The sequence below is a fragment of the Calonectris borealis genome, chromosome 10, assembly GCF_964195595.1.
Source record: "Calonectris borealis chromosome 10, bCalBor7.hap1.2, whole genome shotgun sequence".
Lineage (NCBI taxonomy): Eukaryota > Metazoa > Chordata > Aves > Procellariiformes > Procellariidae > Calonectris > Calonectris borealis.
Window position 1 is genome coordinate 13,244,768 of NC_134321.1, and position 18,996 is coordinate 13,263,763.

An 18,996-nucleotide genomic window follows, 5' to 3' on the forward strand; every position below is an offset into this window, starting at 1 on the left:
CAGGGATCTGTCTTCCTGCTTTGATACAACTCTCGCTAAGAGGGCCTGAGATTAAACGTCAGCTCTATTTTCTCACCTCAGTGCCTGATGTGTCCCCAGTGAACCCTGAGCAAGCACAGGCTTTAGAAACGAAGTTACAGCTGAGCCTTTATTCCTGAGCTGCTATGAGCTGGGAAAAGTACTGCCTCCACCTAGTTTTCCATTGCCTCGTGCTCTTCTTTCTCTCTCTCCTTCCCCCTTTTATGCTCTCCTCTCTGTCCCTTCTTTCTGTTGCTGTCAATTAAGCACAACCTAAAGGTCTCAAGACCCCAGCTCAGAGATCAAGGCCATCTTGGAGTTTGAGTCAAAGCTGGGTTCCCTGGGCCAAATTCTGGATTCCTCACTCTGTGACTTCAGTGGGGATTTGGCCTGAGAGAAGACAGCAGGTTTTCTCCCTTGGGCAGCTGTCCTGTTGCCTACCCTGTCCTGCCTGCCTCCTGGGGAGTCATGGCCAAAATGAGTTTCGTTAGTGTTTGAGCTTGCTTTCCTCTGTGGAGTGTTTTTTGGTTTGTCTCCCCCTGAGCCCCTCATTGGCTTTGAGATGCCCTCAGGGAGAGGGGTGGAGGAAGGAGGAGGAGCATTGCGGGGTTTCCAGTAGCTTAGGAGATTATTTCACATGCTCCTGCTCTTAAGTGTCATGTGGGGCATGTATTAAGTGTTACCCAGGGGCCAGGCTTCAGCCTTATCCCTCCTCCCTTATCTGGTATCGCTGCCTCCCTCTCAGCAGGTCTGACCGAGGTCTGCAATTAGAAAGCACAACTCTTGTTTTATCTTCACTCCTATTTCTGTGACCTTAAAAAAGACCTGTACTCACACAGGGCTGAGGGCTGCCGCAGTGCTGTGGCTCAGGCTGCCCGCTGGGGCACAGCGCATGCTGGGCGAGGGCCATCCAGCTTAGGTCTCCAAAGCCCTTTGCTCGCTAATATTGCTGCTAAACTCATCTGGCCGTGCTCTTGCTGCCCTGCGGCTCCTGTGGCCCCTGGGGCACTTGCAGGCCTGGCCATGGGGAGCCTGTGCAGATCTGCCTCTGCAGCGATGCTGGGGGTGGATGGTGTGTGTTCCTACCAGTGCATCCTTGGGACATGCTCTGGCTTAGCTGCTCTCACATGCTGGCAGCGTGCTCAGCGGCGCTTTTATTTCTGTGCCAGCAGGCACCTGCATGTACTCACAGATCTGGACGTGACTTGGAGAACAGCATGTGCTTGTGCATTGAGAGCGAGATGCACTGGGTACCGAACCAGCCTTGCCTCTTGCACGTGCCTCCCCCAATTTGTATGCAGAACATGCTCCTCTCTCCTTCCGTTCTTGCCTGCAGTGCTTTCCTCCATGAACAGATGTGCTCTTTCAGCTGTCCTTTACGTGTACTCTGCCTTATCCACTGCCCAGCTAACCACTTCTGTGCTTCCAAGCACTGCTTTTTTCCCCTGGCCGTTGCTGTGTCCAGAGCTCGTGTCTCGGTGGTATTTCAGAACCTTGGTTAATAGAACAGTTTGAATTATTCAAGAGCTGGGAGTGCATTTCTGCTTAAAATTTAATTAGAAACCTGCTGTGTGTCATTTTACAATAAAGGGTATTGTAATAGCATCCCTAAATTGGGCAGCCTTCTTCTGTCGTGCAAAGCCTGTGCATGAGAGATGCACACAACCAATGGATCTGACGTGCTGCATGTGTGACAGATGCCATGTGATACCTTGTGGAACTGTGTGATGACATCTGTTAGGTTATTTTCAACGTATAAATCCATTAAACAGTTTCAGACAGCTGCTGTTTAAGAAAAGAAAGGTTTATGGTGTAAGTTTTCCTTATGTGGGATTTCTCTCTGAATGACAGGGAAGTGTAGCCCGGCATAGTTGGTAGCTCTGTCCCAGGCACAGATCTGAGACCCTGTATCAATCAAGGTACAAACCAGGATTGTTGTACTACCGGAAAGAGAAAATTCCCTGCTGTGAAAGGAGACCTGTGCTGGCTTCTTTCTGTGTTTGGTGTAAAGATATTGGGCCTGGAATTGGTGGTCTTGATGCAGATAGGCCAGATCTCCTGAGATTTCAAAGCTGTTTTAGTCATCTCTCCTTTTTTTCTTTTATGTCCCTCTGAAGTCTGGGTGGGGAGACTCCTCTGCCTCTGTGCAACTTTGAGGCTGCAAGAGATAAAAAGTAATAACAATCTGCAGCTGCTGCTCTTTTTTTTTTTCCCTAAGTGCACTCGAACATCCTTTAAAAATATTTTTGGAAAACATGGGGCATCTAGGGCCACCTGTTAGTCCATTAGAAAGTGAGAACAAACTTCCACTGGCAGAACACAGCTCAGCCTGGGGCTCTGATTCTCCTGAATAATGTGCTTTTGCTGATTTATGCTATGGAACAGTAAATCTATATTGACTTCAGTGAGCACCAGCCTGTGGAAGGGCCCTGAGATTTGTCTCATTCTGTCTGTGTACAGAAGTGCATGCTTGCCTGTGTGCTAACCCATGCACAGCTGCTACCCAGTGGAGCTGCATCTGGAAGAGATGGATTAGGTCTGGTGGGAATGTGGGTGCCATATCCTTATGGAAGGAAGCAGTGTGTGACAGCCAAAAGGCAAGTCAGTGGAGCTGTGAACCTCCTTTGGCTCAGGCAGAACGCAGTGCCCCATGTGTTCCCCTTCCAGTGAAGGCTCTAGGTTGAGGCAGCCTAATCATTAATTGCTGGGAAGTGCGGGCTCGGGAAAACTGATGCAAGACTTGTGAATGTCTGGTGAATGAAGGCACTTAGTCCCTCTCCTCCCTTGCCTAACAGCTGAGCCTCCAAGGATTGGAGTGCATCATCACATCTTCCAGCGTGATGGTGGGCTGGCATGAAGCTGGCTTTGTTACAGCCAGGGTCTGCTCTTTCAGCTCCAAGGTTGTGCCTTTGAAGACCGAGGCATGACTGTGCTGGGAGCTATCAAATCTAGCCTTATAGGTTGGTGATTCACTGGGATGGCATGTGGCGCTTTGGGGGCGGGGGGGGGGAATTGTAATCTTTTAATTATTCATAGCAATTAGCAGAAGGGATTCCCAAGAGAGCTAGGATGAGGGATAGCAGGACAGACAAGTTAGGAGGACTGTATTTAAAGATAAATAAGTTTTCTGACCAGCTAATGGCATAAAATATCTTCCAACCCCAACTCTTCTCTGATAGTGAGAGTCACTTCCTTCTTGCCTCTGGCCAGAGAGATCCCAGTATCTCTCAGCCTTACTGAAATCTGCTGCCTCTTCATTCAGACTGACAGCAAATCTGCAGTTCTTAATACCATCTTCAACCCAAGCATTAATGAAATGAAGCACCTGGTAAAGACTGTCTACATAAGAAGCTTAGCGCTGAGCAGCCCTCTGCCTGAGCTCGGCTCCCGGGGTGCCTCTTGTTTACGCCCTGGTTTAGTGAACACTGACACGTTAGGTGATCTATCTTGGGACAAGCCATCTCGACCAAGACATTGCTGGCAAAGGCTGACCTGTGACAAAGAGGGTTTCTCTGTCCATAGTGATATTCTGGTGCAGCTATTCCTGACTGACTCTCTGTTTGGGTGAGGGTGGCTTATTCTAGCCTTACCGCAGTTCATGCACTGAGCAGGGAAAGGGCATGGGGCTATTTGGAACAGCTGTAGCACTTGGTGCCCAGTCTCTACGTGAAGCAAATTCCAAGCGTAATAAGACCGAACCGCTTTGCTACCCTGGGTCTCTCTTTTAACTATGATCCCTTTTGTGTGCGTGGACCTGTCTTGGAGTTGCAGATAGTAACTTCTAGCTCTTCTGGAAGATTAGGATATTAGCCCCAACCGGCTCAATTCCAGCACCAGTAATTGCATTTTGCTTCTTTGAAATCTCCCTGCAGTTTCAATCAGATGGAGTATGCCTTTTTGCAGTAAGCCTCACTACTCTATACTGCAAAATGGCGAGCAGATGCCACCTCAGACCTGGCTGCATTTTAAGCAGCGAGTAGAGTGCACCTTGCACTTCCCAAAGTGAGCAGGCGCTTTAGTGTGAATGGTGCTGTCAGGTGTGGTGTTGTGGTGGGAGCCAGGAGTGTTCTTGTCTTTATTACAGTGCCTTCTAGTTATCAGTAATTCAATCACTGGTTAACATGATCTTCCAGTTTAATCCAATAAAGACCTTATGGTCAGGTTATGTGTACTAAAAACAATGAGGGTCACCCTTTTTCTGGGCTGTCACTGTTGCTTTAAACAGCTCATAGTGGCAAATACAGGGTAGGGAACCTTGTAGGGCAGTAACTGAGACCGGCTCTTCTGAATGGAGGAGAAACAGGAATGTAATGAATTAAATGTCTGGCAGGAGAATTGTGCTTTGGCACAGTGCCAAGTGTTGGCCCATCTGGTGTCAGGGAAGTTTCGGTATTGATTGCAGAGGAAGGAGGACATCGCCTAAATGGTGGCTCTTGCAGAGGTTTGGAGCTCATGTTCACCTCTCCCAGGGCAAATCATCTCCCCAGGCGAAGGAAATGAATCGACCTAGACCTAGGTCTGCTGGGAGATGCAAAGGGCAGGACTTGGAGTGGCAGGAGGGTTGTGCAAGATCGTTTCTTTAGAAAATAGTGCCTGAGGGTCTTTGCAAGAGAGCTTGGAAGATAAAAGCTGGAGGGGGTTGGGGGAGGCGAAGTCAGCTGGATGCTGCAATGTGAGTAATATCACTACCGATGGAAAGCATTAAGGGGTATAGCTAAGGATGTGGTGGCCAGGAGGTGAGGTGGAGGTGTGGAATTTCATATCGGTGAACCAGACTCCCAAGGGGATAGTGTGACTGAGAAGCTCTGGGAGAGAACGTGACATGGAGCTGTGGCTGCCTGTTATACTTATCAGGTCTATCCGTGCTAGACTCTTCGGCCGGAGATGCTGAGACAGTTTTGTGGCTCCAGCTGTCCCCCTCTAATAAGGCTGGCTCCATTGTGGCTTGGCTGCTCTTGTTTGTGGCTGGAAGGGGTACGTGGCACATGCAACCTCTGCGTGTGGCCACAAGTTCCTCTTGTGCTCCATCCTACTGCTGATCTTGGTGGGAGACTTGCAGGGCAGACCCTGGCAGGGAAGGAGCTGATGATATGTGCAGTTACTACTCCTCCCTTCCCAGGCACCCTTCTCTTTGCAGCACTCTGCTTCCTCGCTGAAGTTCGATGAGCTGATAAACCAGCCTGATAAATCTGGCACTGCAGCCAGCTCCATAATACCCGTCTCCTTTAACAGAAAACTCTGCCCAACTTCTGCAGCAGGAGCACAGGTCACCTGAGCCTGTCTGGCCTCTCTGTTCCATGGTTGCTGTTTCTCCCCACAAAAGCTGGTGGGGATGGGAGTGGATAGCACTGGCATAGGAAGGTGGGAAGGTCTGTGGGCGGACTTCCACAGGCCCAGGGCTTGGGAGCCAGGTGTAGAGGGTCTGCTGAAGGGAGAGGACAACCAGGTGGGCCAGTGGGTTGCAGGGTCTAGAAGACCGCTTGCTGAAGGGGAACTGCTAGCTGAATGTTGGAAGGAGCTGCTAAAAATGGGAGATACTCTTTGAGTCCCCTTAGGGCTGGAGGGAAGGGGAATCAAGGGAAATGCTGAGAAGACTCTTCCAATGGGGAAGCTCTTAGCTCTGCATTACACAGATGAGTGACAGAAACCAGCTTGTCTGGAAGGAGCCTTGGGAAGAAGATGCTGAGACCAGCTTAGCGTCTGGGATCACACCAAGGAGATGGACAGCGTGCAAAAATTCCTTCAAATCATAAAAGAGGAATGTGACCTAAAAGGAAATGTGAGTGCCTTAGAGACTTGATCTTGAGAAGTGGACAGATGCCCTTGGTAGTGAGGTAGCAGGAGGTGATTCCGGACAGGAACTAAGTGTCTAGCTGGAGAGTCTGGAAGGAAGGATTGACTCACCATCCCTGAACCTCTGAACCTGGAAAGTGATTGAACCCCTTTGGGAACTGGGTTGTACGGGGAGCTCCTTGTTTTAAGGAGCACAAACCAGCACAACTCTGACCAAAACACCTCGAGTTTCACTGTTCTCCATGCGAATCTGAGTAACAGCTCTCGCAAGATTTGAGGGGAACTGAGGTTATAATCAGTGGGGTCTAGACTAGACAGCAGAAGGATGCTCCCAGCTTAGCATGCAGGATAGTGGGGAGACTGGTGGCAAGTGGGGATGTTAACTCAGTTAGCAGTGAGTGTGAGGATTCCTGTGTCTGCTTCTGCCGTGTTGATTTGCTGGCCCAGAGAAGCAGCTCGGGTTGCCGTCCTTGGCTGCCTTGTAAGACAGAAGCCTGCTGGGAGAGAGCGGGATTGGCTCTCCCTGAGCTTCCATCGCCCCAGAGAGAAGGTGGAGGCAGCAGACCCTCCGGCATCCTTAGATCTTGTTGGTGGAAGGGCGGCATCGCTGCACCATGTGGGGCTTTTCCCCATGGGAGCTAATCTGTGACAGCGCACCTTAAGGAAAGGTCGAATGTGTGACTTCAAAGGAGAGCTGACAGGCCAGGAGCGTTTCTAGCTCCTGTGGGGCAAACCTCATGTTGCTTTTTCCCAGTTTGTTTTTCTGCTGCGCCCATCTGACAGTTCTTGCTCTCCTCCAGGTGGGAAGAGGGGCAGGGAAAAGAGGAGGGGCAGAGGAGTCGAGAATAGCTGAGAATGTCTTTAGGCAAAGGAGATGGGAGATTGGATCACTGATCCTTGAAAATAACATCTCATCTGACAGGGCCTTGTTTTAAGGGGCGAAACCCTCACCTTTCACCCACAGCACATCAGGGCAGGCGGGGTTCCTGCTGAGGTTAGTGTTTTTGGTGCAAACCCTGAGTATCCTTGCAGCAGGAGGAGCAGCAGAGCCCAGGGAGATGCACTAAACCTTCACCATCTGTCTGAAGAGGGTCCTGACCTAATGTCCTCAATCCCGTGGTCTGTGGCTGTTTCTGCCATTAACCACCACCCGTCTAGCAAGGCAGTGACTGTGTCTGCGGACATTGGGACATGTAGCTACTGGTAAGGGCCTTTGGGAAGACCAGTGCCAGGCGGCGGGGGGAAGATGTTTTTTGTTTGTCTGTGCTGCCGCTGATTGCTCTTACCAGCCTCCTTGGCCTCTGGGAGCATCACCAGGTAGGCTGTTGGCTAGCAGTAATCTTTTAATCCTCAGGGTCTTTGGGTAGAGTCTCAGTCAGGATGGGTGCTCTCTATTGAAACACAGTGGCAAAGCGGGCATTGCTTCTGCCTGCGGTGGTCGGTAGATGTCAGTGGCCTGTTTGCAGCCAGAACTGGGAGACGGTCACCACATCACGACCCTGAAGGTCAGCAGCTGGATCACGCTCATCTTTGGGCAGCATCTGGAGGGAGCTGCTGACAGCATGAAGGGATTGAGCTGTGGGTTAGGGAAGCCGCTTGTCAGCTGAACAGGAGCATCTTTGCACATCCTGCTCGGGGTGGAGGAGGCAGCGTGGTTCTCTGCTCAGGAGGGATGGGGAGGAGCATGCAGGAGCAGCATGGGCAGTCCTGGCTGCCAGTGCAAGGCAATGGATGTGTTTGCTGACATGGTCCTCCCTGCCTGGGAGCTTGCTCCAGCAGCAGCAAGCGATGGATTGGAGTCACGGATGCATAGAGGTTCCTTGTGCAGATCTCCTCTGTAAGGCATCCAGACAGCTGCTGCCCATTTTGCTCAGTGGAGCATCTGCTTTGGCAGGCCAGAGAGGAGACGGGGGCCGTGGGGATTTCAGACAGTCATTTAATAACAGTAACCATAGACAGGGCAGGGTGCTCGTTTCTGGCTGTGGAGGGATCCTCTTCCTTCTCTTTCTCAGTCAGAATATGTGCTGTGCTCATCTTGAGGAGAAAGGGAGTTAATTGGGATGCAGACTCCTGAAACGGAGCTCCTTGGGTACAGGCAATTTCTCAAGAAAGATGAAGGTTGATTTATGCCTGCTGGATTTATGCCTGCCACTCTGAGCTTAACATGTCTGATCTTACAGACACTCTCCTTATCCTGGGATCCCAGCTCCTTGCTGGCCTTCCAGAAGAAGCCACTGCCTGCTCTGACTTGACATTTGTGAAGTGCATCTTTCTCCTTCAGCATCTACATTTGTCTAGCAACATCATATGCATTCATGGTCAGAGCCACAGAACAAACAGGGGCTGAAGTTGGAGGGAGAGGAGTTAATTTGGCTCCTGTTTCTGGCTTCTGTTTCCCTGCAGCAAAACTGTTCCTTAATGACACGGAAAACTCATAATGCAGATGTTTGTGGGATGACTTTTCTGCTGTGAAGTGCTGTACAAACTGCAGTTCTGCATTTCAAAGATGCCTGGGTTGATTCAGGTTTTGGTGGTATTACTTGGGCGTGCCAGGGAGTAAGATTTGGTTTGCTGTGCTGTTGTTTTTCTTCCCTAGTATTTCCCATTTACCCTGTGGCTGATTGCTGCTACCACCCAGTATTTCTGAATCCCATGTGAAATTAATCCCTGGGTCCCAGCTTAATTCTTAACTTTCATAACCTCACCTTGGAGATGCCAGGTATCAAAGTTGTTATTTGCGGATCTTCTGGCTAGCAAGTCTGTGAAAACACCTTCAGGACAGAAAGGAGTGGGGAGAATGAACATGTGAATTACTCCTAGGGAAAGCGGGATGGGACAGGCTGCTGGGGAAGTGCAGAAGGTTGCACTGCACTTGTTGGATGGGATTGTTCTTTTCACTGGCAGGCTACCTGCTCTTAGAGGGTCTCTGCCATTTGACCCCATCTGTGGCTAGACACATATAATGGGGCCAGCTCTCTGCCTTTCGAAGTTCATGGTTACTTGGGATGTGACATGAAGTCTTTTGGATCTCTTTTTAGATTACAGCTTTCCTGCTGCATCTCAGAAGGCTCTGCTGAAAGGGAATGGGACACAGGTGAAAGACAACTGGGAAACAGCCACTGTCCAGCCGGCAGCAGAATTTGTTGAGCCTGACTTGCACACGCCTTTCTCCAGCACGCTGGAGGAGGAGGAGGGGCTGCTCCCTATAGACCACTCAAGAGGAGCAGTGGAGAGCCTCCAGACCTCTGGGCCAGAGGTTACATCTTCTGAACCAGTGAGCCAAGAGGACTCCTTCTCCCTTCTGTTTTCCACAGCCTCTGCCAGGCCAGGTGTTGTGACCGAGGCAGCCATGGGAGGGCAAGAAGAGGACTCTGTTCCTCCAGGCTTAGACCTTGGGAGCAGTATGGGACCAGGTCTTCTGCCTGTGTCCTCTATTTTTTCTACTACTACTGCTGCGAGGTCTCCCAGTATTTCAGAAGAGCCCTTTGAGGTGACAGCTGGGGACACATGGGCTGTTGGGGGAGCAGATTCGGAGCTGAATGCGACTACCACAAGAACAAAGCTTGCAGAGACCACGGTGGAGGCTGGTGGGGAAGAGCATTCAGCCAGAGAGGAGGTCTCAGAGACCACGGTGGGGTGGGAGATGCTGGAGCCCACAGTGCTGACTGAAATGGAACAGACTGCGGAAACGCCTGTGGGGACACCCTCTCCTGGAGGCAGCTCCCCAGGCACCCAGACTCTTTCTGGCAGTGAGCAGCACCCCGCTTCTTCTGCGTCTCCGTGGGACAGGACTGACGAGCCTGCGCTGGATCCCATTTGGAATGACACCGAGTCAGCCACTGAGGCTGTAGCAGCAGAGAGGAGCTTGTCACCGCAGGCTGGGGATGCCCGCGTGGCCATGCTGCCAACAGAGCTGCCCTGGGACTCAGAACAGGTAGCACTGGGAGCAGGGAGTGGGTGGGAGGTTGTAGTGGAGATATTTGGGTACTTCTGTCTGGGGGGGTGTTTAACCCCTTAACCTTACCCACGTCCTGAAGTCTGACTGGTGAAAGTAGCTTTTTCTGTTCACCCAACCAAAACTGGATTTTGGGGGATGTTTTTCACAGCACTTCTTAAGGGTATCCATCATCATTGGTGAAAGCCCGGCGCCCTAACATCTTCCCCAGCAAACTGCTGCACAAAATCCTGCTTCTAATAAACACCTGCCCTCTGGGGCATGCACAGCAGCGAAAGCTCCTTGTTTCCTCAGCCTGCATTATTGGAAGTGTCAGGACAAAAACGGCCCCAAGGATTTCTGGAAAGGGAGTGAGAAGGAAGTGCTATTTTTGCTGCTGCTGCCTGCAGGGACCAGATGCAGAGCAGGTGGAGCAGGGTACAGAGATCTGTGAGGATGTTCGTCTAGGAGAGCCTGTGGGAGAGGAAGTGTGAGGTGAACTGTAGTTCTTGAATCCAGCAAACTGGCAGCTGGTTAAGGGAAGATAGGTAGCAGGAGCTGGCTGGTGAGAAAGTACCAGGAAAAGCTTTTAATTTTGCTTTCTGCCTCACGGTACTTGGGACCCAGAGCGAGTGACTTAGTCCCTCTGTGTGTCCGATCCTGCCTGCAAAGTGCTGCCCTGTCTCACCAGTTTAAGGATCACACAGACTCCTGATTAGGTTTTGTGTTGTGTTAAGTGCTGATCACATACAGGATAAGGCTGCAGGCTAGAGAGCTTTTCACTGAGTACCTGAGTCCTCCTGGAGTCTAGACACAGGTGGAAGGTAAGCTGGGCTGTGGCAAGCTGGCACAGTACCTTGTCCCTGCCCCATGGGCTAGCACTGAAATAGTGTTTGCTCCTTAGTGCAGAGAGTTAGAGGACAGTTACGTCCTTTGAGAAGTGCTTCTCTGGGGTATGGCACAGCCCCGTGCTCCTGCCCCTTGTGTACCCCGTGCTTTCAGCAGGAGCGCTGCATTTGCTACCCAAACCCAGCTGTCTTTATGTCTTGTCTCTCCAGGTGATCTGCAAAGACTGGAGCAACCTTGCGGGGAAAAACTACATCATCCTGAATATGTCAGATAACATTGACTGTGTAAGTCAGTCCAAAGAGGTTTGATGGCATGGGGGGAATAGTGCTTAGAGATGTGGAGGCAGGCACAGCTCTTGCTGTCTGCTTTCACTACAAAGCATTTTAAAAGCACTAAATCTCAAAGTCCCTATAGAGGCTGTGGAGAGAAGGGGAGGAGGACAGAAATATTCCTGTTCTCCAAATGGGGAAAGAGTGGGTGGAGAGGGAGGATTTTGCTCAAAGTCTAGCACATGTCAGTCCCGTATTGGATTTTGTCTAACTCCTGGCTGCTAGTCTGTGCCAGTCAGTACCTGGATTGTCATGACACATGAGAGCTTTTAACATTGCACCTCTTACTGGTAGGAAACGTGGCAGGTTTGAGGTGTGAGTCTCCTTCCCTCTCTGCCTTTTGCTTCCTCTCCTTCCAGGACATAGTAACGTTCCTCTGATGGCTCAGAGGAATAGGAACTCCCCATTTGCAGTGTGAATGGTTCAATGTCAAGCAGCTGTCACTAAATCTTCCTTAAGTGCCTCTTCTCCCCACCCTGTTATCTTGTGTGTTATCGGGGTCTGTAAACCAGCCACGCTCTGCTAATCCAATGCCTGTCCATCCATCCCCATAAAGCTGCAGTTAATTCATGAGGCCAGAGCCCCTTGTGGGTCCCTGGTAAAAGGGCTCATTCACCTCTGCTGGGCCTTTTGTCAGGCACTTTAAAACCAGTTGTGAAAGGCCTGGGGTCAAGGTGCCTTTCATAATTCTAAGAAATGATTACGAGCCTGACAGCCCGAGACAGAAATGTTTCATCGGGGAACCATGTTCTATCCTCACGTGTCTGCGCTTTCGCTTGCTGCGGCTCCTGCTCTGGGCAGAGCCGGCTGGTTTTGTTACTGCAGGGTGGCTCTGTGGCACTGACCTATTTCCACTACTGGTTAGTTGTTGGGTTTTTTTTTTGGGGGGTGGCTTTTTTTTTTAAGGTGAGCTTTTTGGGGACAGGGAAAACAGGGGAATTCTTGAACACAATAAAGCATGCTGACTGCTTTAAGGGTAGATGAAAAGTCAGTCTCTTTCCTTCTGATTTAGGCAAACCAATTTGCTCTTCAGAGGGTTTTAAGTATCTCTGCTACAGTTCACAGTTCCAACTCAGAAAATCAGTCCTTGAAAACCAGAGTTCTGCTGCCCTGTTTCCTCCATGTCCTAGTTCCAATTGCTCTTTCTCCCATCTCTGTGGAGTTTAAATGCTGATTAATTTTATAATACATAGTAGCTTCCTTCCTGTGGTGACTTGCACTTGAGTCGTTTAAACCACTGGAAGGGTGAGAACTGAAAAGCAGATGTGCAGATGTCTCTTGACCAAATTGTGTCTTTACTGTTGAATCCTCAGTTGTGCCTTGCTTAAAGAAGACAGTGCCCTGGGATAGGCAGGACTGAACTGTTTTTCTACTTGATTTCATGTTTCAAAACGTATTTCCCAGTGAATGGTTTGTGCTGTCCTCCCCCTTATTCAAAGGGACACTTGTCAACACACATATTTAACGTGAACATCGCTTCGTTCCCTGCCTCCCATTACCATTTTGCATGGCTGAAGCTGGAATCAAGCTCTTCTCCTTTCCGCTGTTGTTGATGCAGTTTGTCTCCTACCCGTGGTAATTTGTTCAATTTGGGCAACTCACCTACCCTCTGCCTGTCCCTTTTGTTTTCTGGTTTCCGTATCTGAGCCCTGTGGTGTTTGCATTTCCAGGGTTGCAAGGGAGAACCTGCATTGCAAGTGCTGCAGTTTAAATTAGTGTGAATGGGGATTCCTCACATATTTGCTATGTTTTGATGCCCTGATCTGGTGTGGTACCGAGTCCCACTGAAAAGCCGAGGGACATGGAGGATGCTTAGCCCCTTCCAGAGGGCTGCACCTTGAGCTTTAACGTTCTTCATAGCGCCAGGCTTTTACCTGCTGCAGGGATGATGTCTGTATTGCTGGGTTAAGCTGGCAGCCCATTTATCTTCCTAATGGGCTCTGGGCAAGGCAGTCACTTCAGTCTCTCTGTGGGCACATCTCCCACTCAATATACCTGGGAATTTTGCCCAAGTGAGGACTGCAGGATCTGACCCCACAGTGGTACCTGGCTACACATCCGGAGGTGACCTCCACCTCGGCTCACGTGTGTTCAGGCTCTTCCATAGCTTCCTTTTCTCCACCACGGAGAATTTTTCAGTGCTCTGCAACCTCTGTTTTCCCCATCACTAGAAACATCTCACCTCTGCACCTCTGCCCTCCTCCTGCTCTTGGGCTAAGCTGCTCCCTCTTCCTCCGCATCCCCAAAACAGAGCCGCAGGCTGGCAGCGGGGCCGAGAGCCGGAGCCGCAGCTGAGCAGCGTGGCGCCGCGTCCTGGCGCTGCATCCTGCCTCCCCGTGCCGAAACCCGTAACCTGATGAGAGGAGGCACTGACAGGCCCTTGTGATTCAGGCCCCAGTCATCGGTGTCTTTTGCAATTAGGCCATTTTCGGTACAGGCCTGTGCCTGCCCTGAGCGCTTCCAATTGCCATGGCAACAAGAGCTCTCCATTTTATTAATCATCTGTGTGGCCTTCAGGTTGGCATGGCAACCGGAGATAAGAATAGAAACACAGGAGTGAGAAAGCGGCAAAGGAGCCCGCCCAGGGATGGCTGGAGCATGTCAGGCTGAGCGGCACCCGCTGCCCCAGCGCTGGCTGCGGGGAACAGCCTGGCTGCTTCCTTCTTGTCGTGCACGATAGCGTCGCTTTGGGATCCCTGTGTGCCGGGGGAGCTGGGCTTGGCATGGTATGGGGCCTATGGCAGCTGCAGGAGCCGAGGAGGAGGGTTGGTGTGTCAGGAGGTGTATGTGGGTCCAGCCTGGGGCACTGGGGATGTGCGGGGGAGCGTTGCACCAGGTTTAGCATTGCTGCCTTCTGGGCACACTTCTGGGCTGAGACCTCGGGGGTCTCAGCCACACAACCGTGCCAGCCCTGCAGTGCTACATCTGCCCTGTTCCTTCCATGCACTCACCCAGGTCCCTTTCCTGTGGCAGGAGGAGTTTCGGCTGGAGAGGGGTCCCCAGCTGTTGGCACTGGTGGAGGATGCCTTCTCCAGACAGGCGGATGGACCGCAGGACCGCTGGCTGATCTCTCTGAGCAAACCCAATGAGAACGACAAGCACTTGCTAATGACACTGGCAGGGGAACAGGGTAAGTGCTGGGAGAAGGAGCCTTCCCGTGATGGGGGGGTGTATTTAAGGGGCTCTCACTTGGAGGTGCTTAGCCATGTTGGAAGGAGCTTTTGCTCTCCAGTCCATTTCAATCCCACCAGTTCCCACTGGACTTGAGGGATGGAGGGCGACTGAGGACATAAGACCCTTTTTTTTCCCACATCTGCCTTCTGGTTTGTCCCTCACTGCTTGCACGAAGCTCCATCTTCTGTGCTTTGCCTCCTGCTTTGCTCCCTCCCTGGATTGCCTTCACTCGAGCATCTGTCAGCTTTACCCCGGTGCTTATATATTCTCCTCCATGGGCAGACCACTGCAACGGCAGGACGTGACAGCCTGCTCTTAGTTCACTTCTTAACACTTCTTAAGTCTTGTCCGAACTGGGCCAGTCCTGACGGTGCCTCCCCTGCATCCCCAAAGAAACAAAAGCTGACAGTGAAAGGTGGGCTGGGCTGGAACATTTTACCATCTCTTTAATCCCCTTTTGGTAGGGGGTTGCTTTTCCTGTACTGCTTCTGCTGCCTGCTTAGTGACGGAGGCCTCTAATGTTGACATTATGGCCTATGTGAAAAAAAAAAACCAAAAGTATTCTAAAATGCCCCACAGTGATAGGAAAATGGAGCTAACATTTAAGTGGTATTTGCTGTATCAATGCCTTAAATCATTGCATCTCTCCCAAGCCCTTGGGCTGGAGCATGTGCCAGTGAAAAGGCTTTGGTGAGCATTTGGTCTTCTAAACTAAAACCTTCATGCCATCATGAGAGGGGACATCCCCCTTCCTGGAGAAGAAAACAGGTCTGAACTCCAGAAGCACAGCCAGGCTGGAAGATATCCCTGACTTCAGCAACTTCAGGAACCAAAGTATTTTCCGCTCTGAATAATCAAGCTTTTGTTCAGTTCCTCTTTTTACTGCTGTGCAAGTGAAGGGAGAAATGGGCCTCGGCCTCTGAATCCTCCCTGACTGCTCCTGTTCTCCTGGCTTGGAGAGCATCCTGGGGGCTGTTAGGGAAGGAGGGTGCCAGGAAGGGGTGGCTCAGTGTGGGCTGGTGGCTCCCTGGCTGAAGCTGTCTCCTGCTGGGATTGGAGCTTTTACAGCACGTCTCGTGCAGCCTCTGCTGTGGTGCCAGGCACACCACCTTGCCAGGGTGTCCTGCAGAGCAAAACACACCTGCTAAAGGTTGTGATAGGTGAGCATGGAGCTCTGTTGGGAACATCTTGAGTGCTGCAGCTCAGGATCAAGTTGTGTTGGACAGGAAGGCTGGATCAGCCAGTAGAGGCACCTGCCTCCACTTTTTGGGTGTTGCTGCTTGCTCCCAGAGCAGACACAGATCCTGAGAGCTTCTGTGGCTGTGGGAAGGGCACCTAGGTGCCTCCGGTATCAGTACATTTCTGGATTTTTCCCCCTCCTTTAAAGAACATTTGGAGGTACCCTTGGCTGTGGTCCTTGCACTCTTTCAGCCTCCTAACATAAAGTACCAATGAACAAAAATGTGTGTTCCCCTGCCTCTATTCTGTTGGGGATTTCACAGTGATGAGTACATCTATCTGAGCTAAGCTGAGCTGAGAGCAGCGCTGATCTCTCCCTCTCCTTCTTCACAGGCGTCATCCCTACAAAAGATGTTCTCATGGCACTGGGGGATATTAAGAGGAGCTTAGCTGAGGTAAGAGCCTGTCTGCCTGCATCCATTTGTTAAGACTAGCTATACAATTAAAATAAGCACCTTGAAAACTGGGACCATATCTTAGTCTAACTGAGTGCTGAACCCACAGCAGGCAAACAGATGAGTCAGACACTTGGCAAACTCCCTTCTCCCCTCTCTGGTAGTTGCCAGGCCATCAAATGTCTGCTCCCATTAAGACAGTAACTGTGGGTTATTCCCTCCTTGCTTTTCTAGCTTGGTTGTGAAGCTGCTTTTCACACATTCATTTTGTTGGGATACTTGGTCTCATCCCTTCTACACTATTGCCTGTGGCGATGCGGGTGCTTCAGAGCCCCAGATTTGGCCCTGCTCACCCTACAGCTGATTTACATACGTTGGCTGCTCAGGCTTTGCTGAAGGAGGTGGGAGAGGTGCCTGTACTAGATGGGACACGTTCATATACCTTCCTGCAATCCCAGGGTCTGCCTTTCACTCTCTTAGACAACTGCCTACGCAAGGGCAGGCAGAGGACCAGAGGCAACGGATGCCAGACTCCACTGCCAGCTGCCTCTAGCCCTCACGTATTCCCCTCTAACCCTGGACAGCTTGGAAGAAGGTAGGGATGAGGGCAAATTAGTCCCATGATCTCTGACTTTGCCCCTTAGGCCTATGAGATATGTAGGCACTGAGGGCCTGATTCTGCTTAGTTTTTTAAACTACTGGAGTAATTCTGCTGACTTTAGCAGCACAGTTGGGCCACTGCCTTGCTGGCTGGCTGCTCTCAGGTTTTTCCCTGATCTAACAAACTGGTGCAGTTAGACAAAGCAAATTAAGTGCTCAGTGCTGTATTGATTGGCTTACACCAGAGAAAGTGCGAAAAGCCAACCCTGTAGAAATTGTGTGACTGAAATATCAGCAGCTAGAACTGTCCAGAAAGAAGGATTTGCATTGGTGCAAGGTTTGACCTCTTTGTGCAACTGCGACCCTATGTTAACGTGCATCCTACCAGAGCAGCCTCGCCACCTGCCTCCGACTCCCCGGCTCTATCAATAATGAAACGCTGCTCATTGCACTGACCTTGCGCTAGCACGAGCTTGGGAGGAGGAGGGAGGATATTCTCTTACACCCGTCATACTTACTATTGAATTGATACATAAGGTGTTTGAAATCTGCCAGGTCACTGGGACCGACGTTGGGCTTTGTTTGCTGACAACCACTGGGGGCCCATTTCTAGGGCAGCTATTCCTAAGCTTTTTGGATCAGCAGGCAGCTGACCACTTTCAAGATCTTGGAAAGACCACTATGCTCTCTCAGGACCAGAGCTTTAATGGAAACCTATTTATTATGGTTACGTTCTCTGTCAAACGGTCACCAAAGCCTCAGTGCCCATCAGTGGTCCATAGTTTGTCTTGGGGATGCATAATCTTGGGCAGTTTCTCCCATGAAAGCCTCCTTGTCTTGCACATAGGTGTGATCCTTGTGCAGGTGATCCAGATAAGATTGTGCTTACTGTCATTTGCTGATGTGTCAGCCTTCATGGGAGATGGTGTTAAATTTAGTGATGTGCCTTCTAGTCATGTAAGACAGTGTACATCCTGACTACCCAACCCTGGCTTTTAGTTCTGCCCACAGTAATGGTCCTGTACTTGGACCCTGGAAAGTCTGAACAGGATCCCACCTGACTGCAGGCCGGGGGATTTAGTGTACCCCTTTCTTCCTTCCAGATTGGCATCCAGAACTACTCAACCACCACAAGCTGCCAGTCGCACCCCAACCAGACTCGCAGCGATTATGGGAAACTCTTTGTAGTACTGGTGATCATCGGCTCCATCTGTGCCATCATCATTGTATTGGGGCTCATATACAACTGCTGGCAGAGACGCCTGCCCAAGATGAAGAACATGGTGAGCACTGGACAGGTGGAGAAGGTGGCTAGACGCTTAGTCCTTGGGAGGGAGGGGATTGGAAAGTTAAGAGGGAGATTGTTTTCCCCTGTCCACTTACTGGCATAGCTGGATACACTGCTGGAGCAGCAAGGGAGCCCATTCAGGCGTGAGGGAGATGCAAACCTGTCTCTTGCTGTGGTCAGGACAGCTCGTTTCCACTGCGAAGGCTGGGCTAGGAGTAAATTTACCTTTTCCTACTGACCCTGCAAAGTCCTCGGTGACCCTTTCAGCCTGGTCTGATTGTGCTTCTCAGCAGCATAAAGACCTGTCCTCCTTTGTCTCCATTTGTGTTCCTCTCGTCCTTTGCAGTCACACGGCGAGGAGCTGCGCTTTGTTGAGAACGGCTGCCATGACAACCCCACCTTGGATGTAGCCAGTGACAGCCAGTCAGAAATGCAGGAGAAGAAGCCAAGCGTGAACGGTGGGAACACCATCAATGGCCCCGACAGCTGGGATGTCCTGATCAATAAGCAGGCGAGCGAGGATGTGGATGTGTTTGAGGAAGACACGCATCTTTAGAAAAAGAAAGGAGGGAACTACCCCCTTAAATGCACTTGTCTCTCTCCTGTCTTGACTGGTGGACCATGGAATCAGATGGCTTCTCAGGAACTTCTTAAAGGCTTGGGACAGGTCCAGTCTTTGGGCAAGTTTCCCCAATAGAAGTCCTGAGCCTGCGTCTGAGGCTTGGAGCCAGGAGGATCACTGAACAGAGGGAAGCGGGAGGGGTGGGTGTGTAGGTCTCTTTGTGTGTATTCCTATCAGTAGCACCAATGCTTTCATCACCTTTAAATGCACTTACTGTAGCTCTCTGGTAGTGGCTGAGAGTGTCTGGGCTTGAGAAGCAAGGCAGTCAGGCTAAGTCTGTTACCAAGAGTCCAGCTTTGGGGAGTAAATTCACTTTGGGAGCTACGGCAGCCGGATCCTGACCTTGAGATCATGTTCCGTCCCTGCAGGTGCAGTAAAACCTGCGCATTCTGGATGGAGGGGAGCCAATGTACTCGGTCGATGTCCTGGGCAGAGTTTGCCTTCCACGTGTGAGGAGAGTTTTTTTTTTTAGTGCTCTAGCATTCAGCTGCTAATTAGATGGGCTGATGTTTACATCTGGGGAAAACATCCCGCTGTTATCTCACTTCCCGCCTCGAACCACAAACAGCCCCGCTCCCTTTTTCAACTCCAAGCTGAGTTTGCAAAGTTTGAGCACTTTACCCTTGCTTGACTGATTGCAGAGAATTCGGTGCCATGGTGCAGCATCTTAGCTGGAAATTTGCTTTAGGTTAGAGAGTTGCACACGCAACAGCCTGTGAAATCAGCAGCAAAGTATCCCTTGTCTTAAGTTTCAG

General features: G+C 50.8%; 1 protein-coding gene across 1 annotated transcript in view; it reads left to right on the forward strand.

The window, feature by feature from the left end:
- Nucleotides 1-18,730, forward strand: part of PODXL2 (podocalyxin like 2) — a 29,744-nt gene extending 11,014 nt beyond the window's left edge. Inside the window, exons 3-8 of the mRNA XM_075158891.1 lie at nucleotides 8,850-9,745; nucleotides 10,804-10,878; nucleotides 13,897-14,053; nucleotides 15,670-15,731; nucleotides 17,435-17,614; nucleotides 17,966-18,730. Of these exons, the coding sequence (XP_075014992.1) occupies nucleotides 8,850-9,745; nucleotides 10,804-10,878; nucleotides 13,897-14,053; nucleotides 15,670-15,731; nucleotides 17,435-17,614; nucleotides 17,966-18,175 (1,580 nt within the window). The 3' untranslated portion in view covers nucleotides 18,176-18,730. The remainder of the gene's footprint in view (nucleotides 1-8,849; nucleotides 9,746-10,803; nucleotides 10,879-13,896; nucleotides 14,054-15,669; nucleotides 15,732-17,434; nucleotides 17,615-17,965) is intronic.
- Nucleotides 18,731-18,996: the final 266 nt, after the last annotated feature.